General features: G+C 41.5%; 1 protein-coding gene and 3 long non-coding RNA genes across 9 annotated transcripts in view; 2 read left to right on the top strand and 2 right to left on the bottom strand.

Moving 5' to 3' along the window:
- The window catches only part of LOC118376297 (NF-kappa-B essential modulator-like), a 60,445-nt gene that overhangs the window by 3,052 nt on the left and 33,593 nt on the right, over positions 1–23,800 (bottom strand). Inside the window, 4 exon segments of the mRNA XM_052507578.1 lie at positions 1,624–1,697; positions 1,785–1,924; positions 4,032–4,166; positions 4,756–4,828. Of these exon segments, the coding sequence (XP_052363538.1) occupies positions 1,624–1,697; positions 1,785–1,924; positions 4,032–4,166; positions 4,756–4,828 (422 nt within the window).
- On the top strand, positions 7,340–17,576 carry LOC127923535 (uncharacterized). Of its 2 annotated transcripts, XR_008114632.1 has the most exons (4): positions 7,340–7,685; positions 16,426–16,627; positions 17,329–17,446; positions 17,497–17,576. It is a non-coding gene; the product is annotated as an uncharacterized LOC127923535 (long non-coding RNA). The 2 variants fall into 2 exon arrangements; XR_008114631.1 differs by lacking the exon at positions 7,340–7,685 and having other exon boundaries at positions 16,199–16,627.
- Positions 9,290–22,984, bottom strand: LOC127923533 (uncharacterized). The gene is made up of 5 exons (XR_008114625.1): positions 22,881–22,984; positions 22,342–22,831; positions 21,376–21,423; positions 21,276–21,323; positions 9,290–9,337 (listed from the first exon to the last, which is right to left on the bottom strand). It is a non-coding gene; the product is annotated as an uncharacterized LOC127923533 (long non-coding RNA).
- On the top strand, positions 20,892–23,547 carry LOC127923534 (uncharacterized). 5 transcript variants are annotated; one of them, XR_008114627.1, is made up of 4 exons: positions 20,892–21,066; positions 21,167–21,358; positions 22,377–22,866; positions 23,210–23,267. It is a non-coding gene; the product is annotated as an uncharacterized LOC127923534 (long non-coding RNA). The 5 variants fall into 5 exon arrangements; XR_008114629.1 differs by lacking the exons at positions 20,892–21,066; positions 21,167–21,358; positions 23,210–23,267 and adding exons at positions 21,366–21,458; positions 23,456–23,547 and having other exon boundaries at positions 22,329–22,866; XR_008114630.1 differs by lacking the exons at positions 20,892–21,066; positions 21,167–21,358; positions 23,210–23,267 and adding exons at positions 21,366–21,458; positions 23,353–23,397 and having other exon boundaries at positions 22,329–22,866.

Genomic DNA, 23,800 nt, shown 5'->3' with positions numbered 1-23,800 from the left:
GTCACCTGGAATGCATTTCAATTAACAGGTGTGCCTTCTTAAAAGTTCATTTGTGGAATTTCATTCATTCTTAATGTGTTTGAGCCAATCATTTGTGTTGTAACAAGGTACAGAAGATGGTCTTTTACCAGAATAGGTCTAAGTCCATATTATGGCAAGAACAGCTCAAATGAGCAAAGAGCAACGACAGTCCATCATTACTTTAAGACATAAAGGTACATTTCAACAACTTGGAAAGTTTCTTCAGGTGCAGTCGCAAAAACCATCAAGCGCTATGATGTAACTGTCTCTCATGAAGACCACCACAGGAAATGAAGACCCTGAGTTACCTCTGCTGCAGAGGATAAGTTCATTAGAGTTAACTGTCTCTCATGAGGACCGCCACAGGAAATGAAGACCCAGAGTTACCTCTGCTGCAGAGGATAAGTTCATTAGGTACCAGCCTCAGAAATTGCAGCCCAAAAAAGTTCAAGTAACAGACACATCTCAACATAAACTGTTCAGAGGAGACTGGGTGAATCAGGCCTTCATGGTTAAATTGCTGCAGAGAAACCCCTACTAAAGGACACCGATAAGAAGAAGAGACTTGCTTGGGCCAAGAAACATGAGCAATGGGCGTTAGACCGGTGGAGATCTGTCCTTTGGCAAAGGCTATTTGATGAATCTCAAATATAAAATATATTTTGTTTTGTTTAACACTTTTTTGCTTACTACATGATTCCATGTGTGTGTGTACCTGGTTGGTGTGTGTGTGTGTGTACCTGGTTGGTGTGTGTGTGTGTGTGTACCTGGTTGGTGTGTGTGTGTGTGTACCTGGTTGGTGTGTGTGTGTGTGTGTGTGTACCTGGTTGGTGTGTGTGTACCTGGTTGGTGTGTGGTTGGTGTGGTTGTGTGTGTACCTGGTTGTGTGTGTGTGTGTACCTGGTTGGTGTGTGTGGTTGGTGTGTGTGTGTGTACCTGGTTGGTGTGTGTGTGTGGTTGGTGTGTGTGTGTGTACCTGGTTGGTGTGTGTGTGTGTGTACCTGGTTGGTGTGTGTGTGTGTGTGTGTGTACCTGGTTGGTGTGTGTGTGTGGTTGGTGTGTGTGTGTGTGTGTGTACCTGGTTGGTTGTGTGTGTGTGTGTACCTGGTTGGTGTGTGTGTGGTTGGTGTGTGTGTGTGTACCTGGTGTGTGTGTGTGTGTGTACCTGGTTGGTGTGTGTGTGTGTGTGTGTACCTGGTTGGTGTGTGTGTGTGTGTACCTGGTTGGTGTGTGTGTGTGTGTGTGTGTGTACCTGGTGGGTGTGTGTGTGTGTGTATCTGGTGGGTGTGTGTGTGTGTGTGTTGTTGGTGTGTGTGTGTGTGTGTGTACCTGGTTGGTGTGTGTGTGTGTGTACCTGGTTGGTGTGTGTGTGTGTGTGTACCTGGTTGGTGTGTGTGTGTGTGTACCTGGTTGGTGTGTGTGTGTGTGTACCTGGTTGGTGTGTGTGTGTGTGTGTACCTGGTTGGTGTGTGTGTGTGTGTGTACCTGGTTGGTGTGTGTGTGTGTACCTGGTTGGTGTGTGTGTGTACCTGGTTGGTGTGTGTGTGTGTACCTGGTTGGTGTGTGTGTGTGTACCTGGTTGGTGTGTGTGTGTGTGTGTACCTTGTTGTGGGGGGATGTTGGGTCGTGGTATGAAGTCCTCCAGGTGTCTCTGCTGCATCTCCTCCATACGAGCCCTTAAAAACAAACACGCACTACATTATATCAATCCCTAAATCCCATTCTAGTGTGTGTGTGTGTGTGTGTGTGTGTGTGTCTGTTACCGTGAGGTCCCCTCCTGTTTCAGACGCTCCATCTCAGCCAATGCTTTGTTCAGCTGGTCCTGAAGCTCCTCCTTCCTCTGGTTCAACTTCTCTCTGGCCTCCTCAGCCTCCGCTAGGAAGTCTGCCTTGTAGATCTCAGCCTGAGACACACACACACACACACACACACACACACACACACACACACACACACACACACACACACACACTTTATTTAAATATACAAATATCATTCAAATGTCAAAAGGTCACAGATACACTACCGGTCAAAAGGTTTACACCACCTACTCATCAAGGGTTTTTCTTTATTTTTACTATTTTCTACATTGTAGAATAACAGTGAAGACATCAGAACTATGAAATAACACATATGGAATCATGTAGTAACCAAAAAAAGTGTTAAACAAATCAAAATAGATTTTATATGTGCGATTCTTCAAATAGCCACCCTTTGCCTTGATGACAGCTTTGCAAACTTGACATTTTCTCAACCAGCTTCACCTGGAATGCTTTTTCAACCGTCTTGAAGGAGTTCCCACATATGCTGAGCACTTGTTGGCTGCTTCTCCTTCACTCTGAGGTCCAACTCATCCCAAACCATCTCTATTGGGTTGAGGTCAGGTGGTTGTGGAGGCCAGGTCATCTGATGCAGCACTCCATCACTTGGTAAAATTGCTCTTAAACATCCTGGTAGTGTGTCGGGTCATTGTCCTGTTGAAAAACAAATGATAGTCCCACTAAGCGTAAACCAGATGGGATGGTGTATCACTGCATAATGCTGTGGTAGGCATGCTGATTAAGTGTGCCTTGAATTCTAAATAAATCAAAGACAGTGTCACCAGCAAAGCACCATCTCACCTCCTCCTCCATGCTTCACGGTGGGAAACACACATGTGGAGATCATCCGTTCACCTACTCTGTGTCTCATAAAGACATCACACCTCCTCCTCCATGCTTCACGGTGGGAACCACACATGTGGAGATCATCCGTTCACCTACTCTGCGTCTCATAAAGACATCACACCTCCTCCTCCATGCTTCACGGTGGGAACCACACATGCGGAGATCATCCGTTCACCTACTCTGCGTCTCACAAAGACATCACACCTCCTCCTCCATGCTTCACGGTGGGAACCACACATGTGGAGATCATCCGTTCACCTACTCTGCGTCTCATAAAGACATCACACCTCCTCCTCCATGCTTCACGGTGGGAACCACACATGTGGAGATCATCCGTTCACCTACTCTGTGTCTCATAAAGACACAGCGGTTGGAACCAAACGTCTCCAATTTGGACTCATCAGACCAAAGGACAAATTTCCACCAGTTGAATGTCCATTGCTCGTGTTTCTTGGTCCAAGCAAGTGTCTTCTTGTTAGTGGTGTCCTTTAGTAGTGGTTTCTCTGCAGCTAGTCGACTATGAAGGCCTGATTCACAACAGTCTCCTCTAAACAGTTGATGTTGAGATGTGGCTGTTACTTGAAGTCTGTGACGCATTTATTTGGGCTGCAAATTTCTGAGCCTGGTAACTCTAATGAACTTATCCTCTGCAGCAGAGGTAACTCTGGGTCTTCATTTCCTGTGGTGGTCCTCATGAGAGACAGTTACATCATAGTGCTATACGGTTCTTGCGACTGCACTTGAAGAAACTTTCAAAGTTGTTGAAATGTTCCGTATTGACGGACCTTTATGTCTTAAAGTAATGATGGACTGTCGTTTCTCTTTGCTTATTTGAGATGTTCTTGCCATAATATGGACTTGGGTCTTTTACCAAATAAGTCTATCTTCTGTACACCCCCCTACCTTGTTACAACACAAATTATTGGCTCAAACACATTAAGAATGAATGAAATTCCACAAATGAACTTTTAAGAAGGCACACCTGTTAATTGAAATGCCAGGTAACTACCTCATGAAGCTGGTTGAGAGATTGCCAAGAGTGTGCTAAGCTGTCATCAAGGCAAAGGTTGGCTATTTAAAAAATATAAAATGAGAACAGGGGTGAGTGTGTACCTGGGCAGTGAGAACAGGGGTGAGTGTGTGTACCTGGGCAGTCAGAACAGGGGTGAGTGTGTGTGCCTGGGCAGTCAGAACAGGGGTGAGTGTGTGTACCTGGGCAGTGAGAACAGGGGTGAGTGTGTGTACCTGGGCAGTGAGAACAGGGGTGAGTGTGTGTACCTGGGCAGTGAGAACAGGGGTGAGTGTGTGTACCTGGGCAGTGAGAACAGGGGTGAGTGTGTGTACCTGGGCAGTGAGAACAGGAACGGTCTCAAGAGATCCTCTCTGTTGCTCCACCTCTTCCTTCAGCTTGTCGATCAGATCCTGTTTCAGAGCCAGAGCTCTCTCTGCCTCCTCCAGACGAACAACCATGTCTCCTCCCTACACACACACACTCACATGGTGTTATTACACACACACACACCTCAGTCTTGAGTTCGGAGTCGTAGTTCTTAAACAGACAGCTACACGCACACACACCTGTCGTTGGTTTGGAGTCGTAGTCCTTAAACAGACAGGTATACACACACACACCCCTCAGTCTTGAGTCGTAGTCCTTAGACAGGTACACACACACACACACACACACACACCCTCAGTCTTGAGTTTGGAGTCGTAGTCCTCAAACAGACAGGTACACACAAACACACACCTCAGTCTAGAGTTTGGAGTCGTAGTCCTTAAACAGACAGGTATACACACACACACACACACACACACCTCAGTCTTGAGTTTGGAGTCGTAGCCCTCAAACAGACAGGTACACACAAACACCTCAGTCTAGAGTTTGGAGTCGTAGTCCTTAAACAGACAGGTGTACACACACACACACCTCAGTCTTGAGTTTGGAGTCGTAGTCCTTAGACAGGTACACACACACACACACACACACACACACACACACACACACACACACACACACACACACACACACACACACACACACACACACACACACACACAAACACACCTCAGTCTTGAGTTTGGAGTCGTAGTCCTTAAACAGACAGGTGTAGGCGTGCTGCAGCTGGGCAAGCTTCCTCCTGGAAGAGAGGAGGAGGGTTATTCCAGTATTGGTGTGTGTCTACGTCAAGTCTGTCTCCACGATGTGTGTGTGTGTGTGTGTGTGTGTGTGTGTGGCGTCAAGTCTGTCTCCACGATGAGTGTGTGTGTGTGTGTGTGTGTGTGTGTGTGTGTGTGTGTGTGTCGGCGTCAAGTCTGTCTCCACGATGTGTGTGTGTGTGTCGACTTCAAGTCTGTCTCCCGATGTGTGTGTGTGTGTGTGCGTGTGCGTGTGCGTGTGTGTCGACGTCAAGTCTGTCTCCACGATGTGTGTGTGTGTGTCGACTTCAAGTCTGTCTCCACGATGAGTGTGTGTGTGTGTGTGTGTGTGTGTGTGTGTGTGTGTGTGTGTGTGTGTGTGTGTGTGTGTGTGTCGACGTCAAGTCTGTCTCCACGATGTGTGTGTGTGTGTGTGTGTGTGTGTGTGTGTGTGTGTGTGTGTGTGTGTGTGTGTGTGTGTGTGTGTCGACGTCAAGTAATATGGTATGGTGATAATATAGTATGGTGATAATATGGTATGGTGATAATATGGTATGGTAATAATATGGTATGGTAATAATATGGTATAGTGATAATATGGTATGGTGAGGTCTCTCAGTATGGTGATAATATGGTATGGTAATAATATGGTATAGTGATAATATGGTATGGTGAGGTCTCTCAGTATGGTGATAATATGGTATGGTGATAATATGGTATGGTGAGGCCTCTCAGTATGGTGATAATATGGTATGGTAATAATATGGTATGGTGATAATATGGTATGGTGAGGCCTCTCAGTATGGTGGTAATATGGTATGGTAATAATATGGTATGGTGATAATATGGTATGGTGAGGTCTCTCAGTATGGTGATAATATGGTATGGTGATAATATGGTATGGTGAGGCCTCTCAGTATGGTGATAATATGGTATGGTGAGGCCTCTCAGTATGGTGATAATATGGTATGGTGATAATATGGTATGGTGAGGCCTCTCAGTATGGTGATAATATGGTATGGTAATAATATGGTATGGTGATAATATAGTATGGTGATAATATGGTATGGTGATAATATGGTATGGTGATAATATGGTATGGTGATAATATGGTATGGTGATAATATGGTATGGTGATAATATGGTATGGTGATAATATGGTATGGTGATAATATGGTATGGTAATAATATGGTATGGTGATAATATGGTATGGTGATAATATGGTATGGTGATAATATGGTATGGTGATAATATGGTATGGTGATAATATGGTATGGTGATAATATGGTATGGTGATAATATGGTATGGTGAGGTCTCTCAGTGTGGTGATGATATGGTATGGTGATAATATGGTATGGTGAGGTCCCTCAGTATGGTGATGATATGGTATGGTGATAATATGGTATGGTGATAATATGGTATGGTGATAATATGGTATGGTGATAATATGGTATGGTGAGGTCCCTCAGTATGGTGATAATATGGTATGGTGAGGTCCCTCAGTATGGTGATAATATGGTATGGTGATAATATGGTATGGTGATAATATGGTATGGTGATAATATGGTATGGTGAGGTCCCTCAGTATGGTGATAATATGGTATGGTGAGGTCCCTCAGTATGGTGATAATATGGTATGGTGATAATATGGTATGGTGATAATATGGTATGGTGATAATATGGTATGGTGAGGTCCCTCAGTATGGTGATAATATATGCCATTTAGCGGACGCTTTTATCCAAAGCGACTTACAGTCATGTGTGCATACATTCTACGTATGGGTGGTCCCGGAATCGAACCCACTACCCTGGCGTTACAAGCGCCATGCTCTACCAACTGAGCTACAGAATATGGTATGGTGATAATATGGTATGGTGATAGTATGGTATGGTGATAGTATAGTATGGTGATAATATGGTATGGTGATAATATGGTATGGTGATAATATGGTATGGTGAGGTCTCTCAGTATGGTGATAATATGGTATGGTGAGGTCTCTCAGTATGGTGATAATATGGTATGGTGAGGTCCCTCAGTATGGTGATAATATGGTATGGTGATAATATGGTATGGTGATAGTATGGTGATAATATGGTATGGTGAGGTCCCTCAGTATGGTGATGATATGGTATGGTGATAATATGGTATGGTGAGGTCCCTCAGTATGGTGATAATATGGTATGGTGATAATATGGTATGGTGATAATATGGTATGGTGATAATATGGTATGGTGAGGCCTCTCAGTATGGTGATAATATGGTATGGTGATAATATGGTATGGTGATAATATGGTATGGTATGGTCCCTCAGTATGGTAATAATATGGTATGGTGAGGCCTCTTAGTATGATGATAATATGGTATGGTGAGGTCCCTCAGTACGGTGATAATATGGTATGGTGAGGTCCCTCAGTATGGTTATAATATGGTATGGTGAGGTCCCTCAGTATGGTTATAATATGGTATGGTGATAATATGGTATGGTGAGGTCCCTCAGTATGGTGATAATATGGTATGGTGATAATATGGTATGGTTATAATATGGTATGGTGATAATATGGTATGGTGAGGCCTCTTAGTATGATGATAATATGGTATGGTGAGGTCCCTCAGTACGGTGATAATATGGTATGGTGATAATATGGTATGGTGAGGTCTCTCAGTATGGTGATAATATGGTATGGTGAGGTCTCCTAGTATGGTGATAATATGGTATGGTGAGGTCCCTCAGTATGGTGATAATATGGTATGGTGATAATATGGTATGGTGATAATATGGTATGGTGAGGTCCCTCAGTATGGTGATAATATGGTATGGTGAGGTCTCTCAGTATGGTGATAATATGGTATGGTGAGGTCCCTCAGTATGGTAATAATATGGTATGGTGAGGTCCCTCAGTATGGTGATAATATGGTATGGTATGGTCCCTCAGTATGGTGATAATATGGTATGGTAATAATATGGTATGGTGAGGCCTCTCAGTATGGTGATAATATGGTATGGTAATAATATGGTATGGTGGTAATATGGTATGGTGATAATATGGTATGGTGAGGCCTCTCAGTATGGTGATAATATGGTATGGTGATAATATGGTATGGTGATGATATGGTATGGTGATAACATGGTATGGTGATAATATGGTATGGTGATAATATGGTATGGTGAGGTCTCTCAGTATGGTGATAATATGGTATGGTAATAATATGGTATGGTGAGGTCCCTCAGTATGGTGATAATATGGTATGGTGATAATATGGTATGCTGAGGTCCCTCAGTATGGTGATAATATGGTATGGTATGGTCCCTCAGTATGGTGATAATATGGTATGGTAATAATATGGTATGGTGAGGCCTCTCAGTATGGTGATAATATGGTATGGTAATAATATGGTATGGTGGTAATATGGTATGGTGATAATATGGTATGGTGAGGCATCTCAGTATGGTGATAATATGGTATGGTGATAATATGGCATGGTGGTAATATGGTATGGTGATGATATGGTATGGTGATAACATGGTATGGTGATAATATGGTATGGTGATAATATGGTATGGTGATAATATGGTATGGTGAGGTCTCTCAGTATGGTGATAATATGGTATGGTGATAATATGGTATGGTGAGGCCTCTCAGTATGGTGATAATATGGTATGGTGAGGCCTCTCAGTATGGTGATAATATGGTATGGTGATAATATGGTATGGTGAGGCCTCTCAGTATGGTGATAATATGGTATGGTGATAATATGGTATGGTGGTAATATGGTATGGTGATAATATGGTATGGTGATAATATGGTATGGTGATAATATGGTATGGTGATAATATGGTATGGTGAGGTCCCTCAGTATGGTGATAATATGGTATGGTGATAATATGGTATGGTGATAATATGGTATGGTGATAATATGGTATGGTGGTAATATGGTATGGTGATAATATGGTATGGTGATAATATGGTATGGTGATAATATGGTATGGTGAGGTCTCTCAGTATGGTGATAATATGGTATGGTGATAATATGGTATGGTGATAATGTGGTATGGTGATAATATGGTATGGTGAGGTCTCTCAGTATGGTGATAATATGGTATGGTGATAATATGGTATGGTGATAATATGGTATGGTGGTAATATGGTATGGTTATAATATGGTATGGTGATGATATGGTATGGTGGTAATATGGTATGGTGATAATATGGTATGGTGAGGTCCCTCAGTATGGTGATAATATGGTATGGTGATAATATGGTATGGTGAGGTCCCTCAGTATGGTGATAATATGGTATGGTGATAATATGGTATGGTAATAATATGGTATGGTGATAATATGGTATGGTGGTAATATGGTATGGTGATAATATGGTATGGTGGTAATATGGTATGGTGATAATATGGTATGGTGAGGTCCCTCAGTATGGTGATAATATGGTATGGTGATGATATGGTATGGTCTCTCAGTAATAACCAGGTGGTCAGTCTCTAGGTTGTGTGTGTACCTCTCCTCAGTAATAACCAGGCGGTCAGTCTCCAGGTTGTGTGTGTGTGTACCTCTCCTCAGTAATAACCAGGCGGTCAGTCTATAGGTTGTGTGTGTACCTCTCCTCAGTAATAACCAGGCGGTCAGTCTCCAGGTTGTGTGTGTACCTCTCCTCAGTAATAACCAGGCGGTCAGTCTCCAGGTTGTGTGTGTGTGTCGACGTCAAGTCTGTCTCCACGATGTGTGTGTGTGTGTCGACTTCAAGTCTGTCTCCACGATGTGTGTGTGTGTGTCAACGTCAAGTCTGTCTCCACGATGAGTGTGTGTGTGTCAACGTCAAGTCTGTCTCCACGATGTGTGTGTGTGTGTGTGTGTGTGTGTGTGTGTGTGTGTGTGTGTGTGTGTGTGTGTGTGTGTGTGTGTGTGTGTGTGTGTGTGTGTGTCGATGTCAAGTCTGTCTCCACGATGTGTGTGTGTGTGTGTGTGTGTCGACGTCAAGTAATATAGTATGGTGATAATATGGTATGGTGATAATATGGTATGGTGATAATATAGTATGGTGATAATATAGTATGGTGATAATATGGTATGGTGATAATATGGTATGGTGATAATATGGTATGGTGATAATATGGTATGGTGAGGTCCCTCAGTATGGTGATAATATGGTATGGTGATAATATGGTATGGTGAGGTCTCTCAGTATGGTGATAATATGGTATGGTGATAATATGGTATGGTGAGGTCTCTCAGTATGGTGATAATATGGTATGGTGATAATATGGTATGGTGAGGTCCCTCAGTATGGTGATAATATGGTATGGTGATAATATGGTATGGTGATAATATGGTATGGTGATAATATGGTATGGTAATAATATGGTATGGTAATAATATGGTATGGTGAGGTCCCTCAGTATGGTGATAATATGGTATGGTGAGGTCTCTCAGTATGGTGATAATATGGTATGGTGATAATATGGTATGGTGATAATATGGTATGGTGATAATATGGTATGGTGATAATATGGTATGGTGATAATATGGTATGGTGAGGTCCCTCAGTATGGTGATAATATGGTATGGTGAGGTCCCTCAGTATGGTGATGATATGGTATGGTGATAATATGGTATGGTGATAATATGGTATGGTGATAATATGGTATGGTGATAATATGGTATGGTGATAATATGGTATGGTGATAATATGGTATGGTGATAATATGGTATGGTGATATTATGGTATGGTGATAATATGGTATGGTGATAATATGGTATGGTGAGGTCTCTCAGTATGGTGATAATATGGTATGGTGATAATATGGTATGGTGATAATATGGTATGGTGATAATATGGTATGGTGAGGTCTCTCAGTATGGTGATAATATGGTATGGTGATAATATGGTATGGTGATAATATGGTATGGTGAGGTCCCTCAGTACGGTGATAATATGGTATGGTGAGGTCCCTCAGTATGGTTATAATATGGTATGGTGAGGTCCCTCAGTATGGTTATAATATGGTATGGTGAGGTCCCTCAGTATGGTTATAATATGGTATGGTGAGGTCCCTCAGTATGGTTATAATATGGTATGGTGATAATATGGTATGGTTATAATATGGTATGGTGAGGTCTCTCAGTATGGTGATAATATGGTATGGTGAGGTCCCTCAGTATGGTGATAATATGGTATGGTGATAATATGGTATGGTGAGGTCCCTCAGTATGGTGATAATATGGTATGGTGAGGTCTCTCAGTATGGTGATAATATGGTATGGTGAGGTCCCTCAGTATGGTGATAATATGGTATGGTGATAATATGGTATGGTGAGGTCCCTCAGTATGGTGATAATATGGTATGGTGAGGTCTCTCAGTATGGTGATAATATGGTATGGTGAGGTCCCTCAGTATGGTGATAATATGGTATGGTGAGGTCCCTCAGTATGGTGATAATATGGTATGGTGATAATATGGTATGGTGAGGTCCCTCAGTATGGTGATAATATGGTATGGTGATAATATGGTATGGTGAGGTCCCTCAGTATGGTGATAATATGGTATGGTGATAATATGGTATGGTGAGGTCCCTCAGTATGGTGATAATATGGTATGGTGATAATATGGTATGCTGAGGTCCCTCAGTATGGTGATAATATGGTATGGTATGGTCCCTCAGTATGGTGATAATATGGTATGGTAATAATATGGTATGGTGAGGCCTCTCAGTATGGTGATAATATGGTATGGTAATAATATGGTATGGTGGTAATATGGTATGGTGATAATATGGTATGGTGAGGCCTCTCAGTATGGTGATAATATGGTATGGTGATAATATGGTATGGTGAGGTAATATGGTATGGTGATGATATGGTATGGTGATAACATGGTATGGTGATAATATGGTATGGTGATAATATGGTATGGTGAGGTCTCTCAGTATGGTGATAATATGGTATGGTGATAATATGGTATGGTGAGGCCTCTCAGTATGGTGATAATATGGTATGGTGAGGTCTCTCAGTATGGTGATAATATGGTATGGTGAGGTCTCTCAGTATGGTGATAATATGGTATGGTGAGGTCCCTCAGTATGGTGATAATATGGTATGGTGATAATATGGTATGGTGATAGTATGGTGTTAAAATGGTATGGTGAGGTCCCTCAGTATGGTGATGATATGGTATGGTGATAATATGGTATGGTGATAATATGGTATGGTGAGGTCCATCAGTATGGTGATAATATGGTATGGTGATAATATGGTATGGTGATAATATGGTATGGTGATAATATGGTATGGTATGGTCCCTCAGTATGGTAATAATATGGTATGGTGATAATATGGTATGGTGATAATATGGTATGGTGAGGCCTCTTAGTATGATGATAATATGGTATGGTGAGGTCCCTCAGTACGGTGATAATATGGTATGGTGAGGTCCCTCAGTACGGTGATAATATGGTATGGTGAGGTCCTCAGTATGGTTATAATATGGTATGGTGAGGTCCCTCAGTATGGTTATAATATGGTATGGTGAGGTCCCTCAGTATGGTTATAATATGGTATGGTGAGGTCCCTCAGTATGGTTATAATATGGTATGGTGATAATATGGTATGGTTATAATATGGTATGGTGATAATATGGTATGGTGATAATATGGTATGGTGAGGCCTCTAATAGTATGGTGATAATATGGTATGGTGATCCCTCAGTATGGTGATAATATGGTATGGTGATAATATGGTATGGTGAGGTCTCTCAGTATGGTGATAATATGGTATGGTGATAATATGGTATGGTGATAATATGGTATCGTGATAATATGGTATGGTGAGGTCCCTCAGTATGGTGATAATATGGTATGGTGAGGGTATGGTGATAATATGGTATGGTGAGGTCCCTCAGTATGGTGATAATATGGTATGGTGATAATATGGTATCGTGATAATATGTTATGGTGAGGTCCCTCAGTATGGTGATAATATGGTATGGTGAGGTCTCTCAGTATGGTGATAATATGTTATGGTGAGGTCTCTCAGTATGGTGATAATATGGTATGGTGATAATATGGTATGGTGAGGTCCCTCAGTTTGGTGATAATATGGTATGGTGAGGTCTCTCAGTATGGTGATAATATGGTATGGTGATAATATGGTATGGTGATAATATGGTATGGTGATAATATAATATGGTATGGTTTATAATATGGTATGGTGATAATATGGTATGGTGAGGTCTCTTAGTATGGTGATAATATGGTATGGTGAGGTCCCTCAGTATGGTGATAATATGGTATGGTGATAATATGGTATGGTGAGGTCCCTCAGTATGGTGATAATATGGTATGGTGAGGTCCTCAGTATGGTGGTGATAATATGGTATGGTGGTATGGTCCCTCAGTATGGTGATAATATGGTATGGTGATGGTATGGTGATAATATGGTATGGTAATAAGGTCTCCTAGTATGGTCCCTCAGTATGGTGATAATATGGTATGGTGATAATATGGTATGGTGAGGTCCCTCAGTATGGTGATAATATGGTATGGTAATAATATGGTATGGTGAGGTCCCTCAGTATGGTGATAATATGGTATGGTGATAATATGGTATATAATATGGTATGGTATGGTGAATATGGTATGGTGAGGTCCTCTCATAATATGGTATATGGTGATAATATGGTATGGTGATAATATGGTATGGTGAGGTCCCTCAGTATGGTGATAATATGGTATGGTATATGGTCCCTCAGTATATAATATGGTATGGTGAGGTCCTCAGTATGGTGATAATATGGTATGGTAATAATATGGTATGGTGATAATATGGTATGGTCCTCAGTATGGTGATCATATGTATGGTGATAATATGGTATGGTGATAATATGGTATGGTGAGGTCCCTCAGTATGGTGATAATATGGTATGGTGATAATCAGTATGGTGATAATATGGTATGGTGATAATATGGTATGGTGAGGCCTCTTAGTATGATGATAATATGGTATGGTGAGGTCCCTCAGTACGGTGATAATATGGTATGGTGAGGTCCTCAGTATGGTGATAATATGGTATGGTGAGGTCTATCAGTATGGTTATAATATGGTATGGTGAGGTCCCTCAGTATGGTTATAATATGGTATGGTGAGGTCCCTCAGTATGGTTATAATATGGTATGGTGAGGTCCCTCAGTATGGTTATAATATGGTATGGTGATAATATGGTATGGTTATAATATGGTATGGTGATAATATGGTATGGTGATAATATGGTATGGTGAGGTCTCTCAGTATGGTGATAATATGGTATGGTGAGGTCCCTCAGTATGGTGATAATATGGTATGGTGATAATATGGTATGGTGAGGTCTCTCAGTATGGTGATAATATGGTATGGTGAGGTCTCTCAGTATGGTGATAATATGGTGAGGTCCCTCAGTATGGTGATAATATGGTATGGTGAGGTCCCTCAGTATGGTGATAATATGGTATGGTGATATTATGGTATGGTGATAATATGGTATGGTGAGGTCCCTCAGTATGGTGATAATATGGTATGGTGAGGTCTCTCAGTATGGTGATAATATGGTATGGTGATAATATGGTATCGTGATAATATGGTATGGTGAGGTCTCTCAGTATGGTGATAATATATGGTATGGTAATAATATGGTATGGTGAGGTCCTCAGTATGGTGATAATATGGTATGGTATTAATATGGTATGGTGAGGTCCCTCAGTATGGTGATAATATGGTATGGTAATAATATGGTATGGTGAGGTCCTCAGTATGGTGATAATATGGTATGGTGATAATATGGTATGCTGAGGTCCCTCAGTATGGTGATAATATGGTATGGTATGGTCCTCAGTATGGTGATAATATGGTATGGTAATAATATGGTATGGTGAGGCCTCTCAGTATGGTGATAATATGGTATGGTGATAATATGGTATGGTGATAATATGGTATGGTGAGGTCTCTCAGTATGGTGATAATATGGTATGGTGATAATATGGTATGGTGAGGCCTCTCAGTATGGTGATAATATGGTATGGTGATAATATGGTATGGTGAGGTCTCTCAGTATGGTGATAATATAGTATGGTGATAATATGGTATGGTGATAATATGGTATGGTGATATAGTATAGGTATGGTGATAATATGGTATGGTGATAATATGGTATGGTGATAATATGGTATGGTGATAATATGGTATGGTATATAATATGGTATGGTGATAATATGGTATGGTGAGGTCCCTCAGTATGGTAATAATATGGTATGGTGATAATATGGTATGGTGAGGTCCCTCAGTATGGTGATGATATGGTATGGTGATACTATGGTATGGTGATAATATGGTATGGTGATAATATGGTATGGTGATATTAGGGTATGGTGATAATATGGTATGGTGAGGTCCCTCAGTATGGTGATAATATGGTATGGTGAGGTCTCTCAGTATGGTGATAATATGGTATGGTGATAATATGGTATGGTGATAATATGGTATGGTGAGGTCTCTCAGTATGGTGATAATATGGTATGGTGATAATATGGTATGGTGATAATATGGTATGGTGATAATATGGTATGGTGATAATATGGTATGGTGAGGTGATAATATGGTATGGTGATAATATGGTATGGTGAGGTCCCTCAATATGGTGATAATATGGTATGGTGATATTAGGGTATGGTGATAATATGGTATGGTGATAATATGGTATGGTGAGGTGATAATATGGTATGGTGATAATATGGTATGGTGAGGTGATAATATGGTATGGTGATAATAAGGTATGGTGATAATATGGTATGGTGAGGTCTCTCAGTATGGTGATAATATGATATGGTCTCTCAGTATGGTGATAATATGGTATGGTCTCTCAGTATGGTGATAATATGGTATGGTGATAATATGGTATGGTGAGGCCTCTCAGTATGGTGATAATATGGTATGGTGATAATATGGTATGGTATGGTCCCTCAGTATGGTAATAATATGGTATGGTGAGGCCTCTTAGTATGATGATAATATGGTATGGTGAGGTCCCTCAGTATGGTGATAATATGGTATGGTGAGGTCCCTCAGTATGGTTATAATATGGTATGGTGAGGTCCCTCAGTATGGTTATAATATGGTATGGTGAGGTCCCTCAGTATGGTTATAATATGGTATGGTGATAATATGGTATGGTTATAATATGGTATGGTGATAATATGGTATGGTATAATATGGTATGGTGATAATATGGTATGGTGAGGTCCCTCAGTAATAATATGGTATGGTGAGGTCCCTCAGTACGGTGATAATATGGTATGGTGAGGTCCTCAGTATGGTTATATGGTATGGTGAGGTCCCTCAGTATGGTTATAATATGGTATGGTGAGGTCCCTCAGTATGGTTATAATATGGTATGGTGATAATATGGTATGGTTATAATATGGTATGGTGATAATATGGTATGGTTATAATATGGTATGGTGATAATATGGTATGGTGAGGCCTCTTAGTATGATGATAATATGGTATGGTGAGGTCCCTCAGTATGGTGATAATATGGTATGGTGATAATATGGTATGGTGAGGTCTCTCAGTATGGTGATAATATGGTATGGTGAGGTCTCTCAGTATGGTGATAATATGGTATGGTGAGGTCCCTCAGTATGGTGATAATATGGTATGGTGAGGTCCCTCAGTATGGTGATAATATGGTATGGTAATAATATGGTATGGTGAGGTCCCTCAGTATGGTGATAATATGGTATGGTAATAATATGGTATGGTGAGGTCCCTCAGTATGGTGATAATATGGTAATATGGTGATAATATGGTATGGTCCCTCAGTATGGTGATAATATGGTATGGTGATAATATGGTATGGTGGTCCCTCAGTATGGTGATAATATGGTATGGTATGGTCCCTCAGTATGGTGATAATATGGTATGGTAATAATATGGTATGGTGAGGCCTCTCAGTATGGTGATAATATGGTATGGTAATAATATGGTATGGTGGTAATATGGTATGGTGATAATATGGTATGGTGAGGCCTCTCAGTATGGTGATAATATGGTATGGTGATAATATGGTATGGTGGTAATATGGTATGGTGATGATATGGTATGGTGATAACATGGTATGGTGATAATATGGTATGGTGATAATATGGTATGGTGAGGTCTCTCAGTATGGTGATAATATGGTATGGTGATAATATGGTATGGTGAGGCCTCTCAATGGTGATAATATGGTATGGTGAGGCCTCTCAGTATGGTGATAATATGGTATGGTGATAATATGGTATGGTGAGGCCTCTCAGTATGGTGATAATATGGTATGGTGATAATATGGTATGGTGGTAATATGGTATGGTGATAATATGGTATGGTGATGATATGGTATGGTGGTAATATGGTATGATAATATGGTATGGTGATAATATGGTATGGTGAGGTCCCTCAGTATGGTGATAATATGGTATGGTGAGGTCTCTCAGTATGGTGATAATATGGTATGGTGAGGTCCCTCAGTATGGTGATAATATGGTATGGTGAGGTCCCTCAGTATGGTGATAATATGGTATGGTAATAATATGGTATGGTGAGGTCCCTCAGTATGGTGATAATATGGTATGGTATTAATATGGTATGGTGAGGTCCCTCAGTATGGTGATAATATGGTATGGTAATAATATGGTATGGTGAGGTCCCTCAGTATGGTGATAATATGGTATGGTGATAATATGGTATGCTGATCCTCAGTATGGTGATAATATGGTATGGTATGGTCCCTCAGTATGGTGATAATATGGTATGGTAATAATATGGTATGGTGAGGCCTCTCAGTATGGTGATAATATGGTATGGTGATAATATGGTATGGTGATAATATGGTATGGTGAGGTCTCTCAGTATGGTGATAATATGGTATGGTGATAATATGGTATGGTAGGCCTCTCAGTATGGTGATAATATGGTATGGTGATAATATGGTATGGTGAGGTCTCTCAGTATGGTGATAATATAGTATGGTGATAATATGGTATGGTGATAATATGGTATGGTGATAATATGGTATGGTGATAATATGGTATGGTGATAATATGGTATGGTGATAATATGGTATGGTAATAATATGGTATGGTGATAATATGGTATGGTGAGGTCCCTCAGTATGGTGATAATATGGTATGGTGATAATATGGTATGGTGAGGTCCCTCAGTATGGTGATAATATGGTATGGTGATAATATGGTATGGTGATAATATGGTATGGTGATAATATGGTATGGTGAGGTGATAATATGGTATGGTGATAATATGGTATGGTGAGGTCCCTCAATATGGTGATAATATGGTATGGTGATATTAGGGTATGGTGATAATATGGTATGGTGATAATATGGTATGGTGAGGTGATAATATGGTATGGTGATAATAAGGTATGGTGATAATATGGTATGGTGAGGTCCCTCAGTATGGTGATAATATGGTATGGTGAGGTCCCTCAGTATGGTGATGATATGGTATGGTGGTTATATGGTATGGTGATAATATGGTATGGTGTGGTCTCTCGGTATGGTGGTTATATGGTATGGTGATAATATGGTATGGTGATAATATGGTATGGTGATAATAAGGTATGGTGATAATATGGTATTGTGAGGTCTCTCAGTATGGTGATAATATGGTATGGTGAGGTCTCTCAGTATGGTGATAATATGGTATGGTGAGGTCCCTCAGTATGGTGATAATATGGTATGGTGATAATATGGTATGGTAATAATATGGTATGGTGATAATATGGTATGGTGAGGCCTCTCAGTATGGTGATAATATGGTATGGTGATAATATGGTATGGTATGGTCCCTCAGTATGGTAATAATATGGTATGGTGAGGCCTCTTAGTATGATGATAATATGGTATGGTGAGGTCCTCAGTACGGTGATAATATGGTATGGTGAGGTCCCTCAGTATGGTTATAATATGGTATGGTGAGGTCCCTCAGTATGGTTATAATATGGTATGGTGAGGTCCCTCAGTATGGTTATAATATGGTATGGTGATAATATGGTATGGTTATAATATGGTATGGTGATAATATGGTATGGTTATAATATGGTATGGTGATAATATGGTATGGTGAGGTCCCTCAGTACGGTGATAATATGGTAGGTCCCTCAGTACGGTGATAATATGGTATGGTGAGGTCCCTCAGTATGGTTATATGGTATGGTGAGGTCCCTCAGTATGGTTATAATATGGTATGGTGAGGTCCCTCAGTATGGTTATAATATGGTATGGTGATAATATGGTATGGTTATAATATGGTATGGTGATAATATGGTATGGTTATAATATGGTATGGTGATAATATGGTATGTGAGGCCTCTTAGTATGATGATAATATGGTATGGTGAGGTCCCTCAGTATGGTGATAATATGGTATGGTGATAATATGGTATGTTGAGGTCTCTCAGTATGGTGATAATATGGTGAGGTCCCTCAGTATGGTGATAATATGGTATGGTGAGGTCCCTCAGTATGGTGATAATATGGTATGGTGATAATATGGTATGGTGATAATATGGTATGGTGAGGTCCCTCAGTATGGTGATAATATGGTATGGTGATAATATGGTATGGTGAGGTCCCTCAGTATGGTGATAATATGGTATGGTGAGGTCCCTCAGTATGGTGATAATATGGTATGGTGATAATATGGTATGGTGAGGTCCCTCAGTATGGTGATAATATGGTATGGTAATAATATGGTATGGTGAGGTCCCTCAGTATGGTGATAATATGGTATGGTAATAATATGGTATGGTGATAATATGGTATGGTCCCTCAGTATGGTGATAATATGGTATGGTGATAATATGGTATGCTGAGGTCCCTCAGTATGGTGATAATATGGTATGGTATGGTCCCTCAGTATGGTGATAATATGGTATGGTAATAATATGGTATGGTGAGGCCTCTCAGTATGGTGATAATATGGTATGGTAATAATATGGTATGGTGGTAATATGGTATGGTGATAATATGGTATGGTGAGGCCTCTCAGTATGGTGATAATATGGTATGGTGATAATATGGTATGGTGGTAATATGGTATGGTGATGATATGGTATGGTGATAACATGGTATGGTGATAATATGGTATGGTGATAATATGGTATGGTGAGGTCTCTCAGTATGGTGATAATATGGTATGGTGATAATATGGTATGGTGAGGTCCCTCAGTATGGTGATAATATGGTATGGTGAGGTCTCTCAGTATGGTGATAATATGGTATGGTGATAATATGGTATGGTGAGGTCTCTCAGTATGGTGATAATATGGTATGGTGATAATATGGTATGGTGGTAATATGGTATGGTGATAATATGGTATGGTGATGATATGGTATGGTGATAATATGGTATGGTGATAATATGGTATGGTGAGGTCCCTCAGTATGGTGATAATATGGTATGGTGATAATATGGTATGGTGAGGTCCCTCAGTATGGTGATAATATGGTATGGTGATAATATGGTATGGTGATAATATGGTATGGTGATAATATGGTATGGTGATAATATGGTATGGTGATAATATGGTATGGTGATAATATGGTATGGTGAGGTCTCTCAGTATGGTGATAATATGGTATGGTGATAATATGGTATGGTGAGGTCCCTCAGTATGGTGATAATATGGTATGGTGAGGTCTCTCAGTATGGTGATAATATGGTATGGTGATAATATGGTATGGTGAGGTCCCTCAGTATGGTGATAATATGGTATGGTGATAATATGGTATGGTGATAATATGGTATGGTGATAATATGGTATGGTGATAATATGGTATGGTGATAATATGGTATGGTGAGTTCCCTCAGTATGGTGATAATATGGTATGGTGATAATATGGTATGGTGAGGTCCCTCAGTATGGTGATAATATGGTATGGTGATAATATGGTATGGTGGTAATATGGTATGGTGATAATATGGTATGGTGATAATATGGTATGGTGATAATATGGTATGGTGAGGTCCCTCAGTATGGTGATAATATGGTATGGTGATGATATGGTATGGTGGTAATATGGTATGGTGAGGTCCCTCAGTATGGTGATAATATGGTATGGTGATGATATGGTATGGTGGTAATATGGTATGGTGATAATATGGTATGGTCTCTCAGTAATAACCAGGTGGTCAGTCTCCAGGTTGTGTGTGTGTGTACCTCTCCTCAGTAATAACCAGGCGGTCAGTCTCTAGGTTGTGTGTGTACCTCTCCTCAGTAATAACCAGGCAGTCAGTCTCTAGGTTGTGTGTGTACCTCTCCTCAGTAATAACCAGGCGGTCAGTCTCTAGGTTGTGTGTGTACCTCTCCTCAGTAATAACCAGGCGGTCAGTCTCTAGGTTGTGTGTGTACCTCTCCTCAGTAATAACCAGGCGGTCAGTCTCTAGGTTGTGTGTGTACCTCTCCTCAGTAATAACCAGGCAGTCAGTCTCTAGGTTGTGTGTGTGTGTACCTCTCCTCAGTAATAACCAGGCGGTCAGTCTCTAGGTTGTGTGTGTACCTCTCCTCAGTAATAACCAGGCGGTCAGTCTCTAGGTTGTGTGTGTGTACCTCTCCTCAGTAATAACCAGGCGGTCAGTCTCTAGGTTGTGTGTGTGTGTACCTCTCCTCAGTAATAACCAGGCGGTCAGTCTCTAGGTTGTGTGTGTACCTCTCCTCAGTAATAACCAGGCGGTCAGTCTCTAGGTTGTGTGTGTACCTCTCCTCAGTAATAACCAGGCAGTCAGTCTCTAGGTTGTGTGTGTACCTCTCCTCAGTAATAACCAGGCGGTCAGTCTCTAGGTTGTGTGTGTACCTCTCCTCAGTAATAACCAGGCGGTCAGTCTCTAGGTTGTGTGTGTACCTCTCCTCAGTAATAACCAGGCAGTCAGTCTCTAGGTTGTGTGTGTACCTCTCCTCAGTAATAACCAGGCAGTCAGTCTCTAGGTTGTGTGTGTACCTCTCCTCAGTAATAACCAGGCAGTCAGTCTCTAGGTTGTGTGTGTACCTCTCCTCAGTAATAACCAGGCAGTCAGTCTCTAGGTTGTGTGTGTACCTCTCCTCAGTAATAACCAGGCAGTCAGTCTCTAGGTTGTGTGTGTACCTCTCCTCAGTAATAACCAGGCAGTCAGTCTCTAGGTTGTGTGTGTACCTCTCCTCAGTAATAACCAGGCAGTCAGTCTCTAGGTTGTGTGTGTACCTCTCCTCAGTAGTAACCAGGCGGTCAGTCTCTAGGTTGTGTGTGTACCTCTCCTCGGTAATAACCAGGCGGTCAGTCTCCAGGTTGTGTGTGTACCTCTCCTCAGTAATAACCAGGCGGTCAGTCTCTAGGTTGTGTGTGTACCTCTCCTCAGTCATAACCAGGCAGTCAGTCTCTAGGTTGTGTGTGTACCTCTCCTCAGTAATAACCAGGCGGTCAGTCTCCAGGTTGTGTGTGTACCTCTCCTCAGTAGTAACCAGGCGGTCAGTCTCTAGGTTGTGTGTGTACCTCTCCTCAGTAATAACCAGGCGGTCAGTCTCTAGGTTGTGTGTGTACCTCTCCTCAGTAATAACCAGGCAGTCAGTCTCTAGGTTGTGTGTGTACCTCTCCTCAGTAATAACCAGGCGGTCAGTCTCTAGGTTGTGTGTGTACCTCTCCTCAGTAATAACCAGGCAGTCAGTCTCTAGGTTGTGTGTGTGTGTACCTCTCCTCAGTAATAACCAGGCGGTCAGTCTCTAGGTTGTGTGTGTGTGTACCTCTCCTCAGTAATAACCAGGCGGTCAGTCTCTAGGTTGTGTGTGTGTACCTCTCCTCAGTAATAACCAGGCGGTCAGTCTCTAGGTTGTGTGTGTACCTCTCCTCAGTAATAACCAGGCGGTCAGTCTCTAGGTTGTGTGTGTACCTCTCCTCAGTAATAACCAGGCGGTCAGTCTCTAGGTTGTGTGTGTACCTCTCCTCAGTAATAACCAGGCGGTCAGTCTCTAGGTGTGTGTGTGTACCTCTCCTCAGTAATAACCAGGCGGTCAGTCTATAGGTTGTGTGTGTACCTCTCCTCAGTAATAACCAGGCGGTCAGTCTCTAGGTTGTGTGTGTACCTCTCCTCAGTAATAACCAGGCAGTCAGTCTCTAGGTTGTGTGTGTACCTCTCCTCAGTAATAACCAGGCAGTCAGTCTCTAGGTTGTATGTGTACCTCTCCTCAGTAATAACCAGGCGGTCAGTCTCCAGGTTGTGTGTGTGTGTGTGTACCTCTCCTCAGTAATAACCAGGCGGTCAGTCTCTAGGTTGTGTGTACCTCTCCTCAGTCATAACCAGGCAGTCAGTCTCTAGGTTGTGTGTGTACCTCTCCTCAGTAGTAACCAGGCGGTCAGTCTCTAGGTTGTGTGTACCTCTCCTCAGTAATAACCAGGCGGTCAGTCTCAGGTTGTGTGTGTGTACCTCTCCTCAGTAATAACCAGGCGGTCAGTCTCTAGGTTGTGTGTGTACCTCTCCTCAGTAATAACCAGGCGGTCAGTCTCGGTCAGGTTGTGTGTGTGTGTACCTCTCCTCAGTAATAACCAGGCGGTCAGTCTCCAGGTTGTGTGTGTACCTCTCCTCAGTAATAACCAGGCGGTCAGTCTTCAGGGCGGTCTCCAGGTTGTGTGTGTGTGTACCTCTCCTCAGTAATAACCAGGCTGTCAGTCTCCAGGTTGTGTGTGTGTGTGTGTACCTCTCCTCAGTAATAACCAGGCGGTCAGTCTCCAGGTTGTGGTGTGTGTGTGTACCTCTCCTCAGTAATAACCAGGCGGTCAGTCTCCAGGTTGTGTGTGTACCTCTCCTCAGTAATAACCAGGCGGTCAGTCTTCAGGGCGGTCTCCAGTGTGTGTACCTCTCCTCAGTAATAACCAGGCTGTCAGTCTCCAGGTTGTGTGTGTGTGTGTA

Source organism: Oncorhynchus keta, unplaced genomic scaffold (assembly GCF_023373465.1).
Source record: "Oncorhynchus keta strain PuntledgeMale-10-30-2019 unplaced genomic scaffold, Oket_V2 Un_contig_2998_pilon_pilon, whole genome shotgun sequence".
NCBI lineage: Eukaryota > Metazoa > Chordata > Actinopteri > Salmoniformes > Salmonidae > Oncorhynchus > Oncorhynchus keta.
This window is presented reverse-complemented; position numbering and strand designations above follow the sequence as displayed.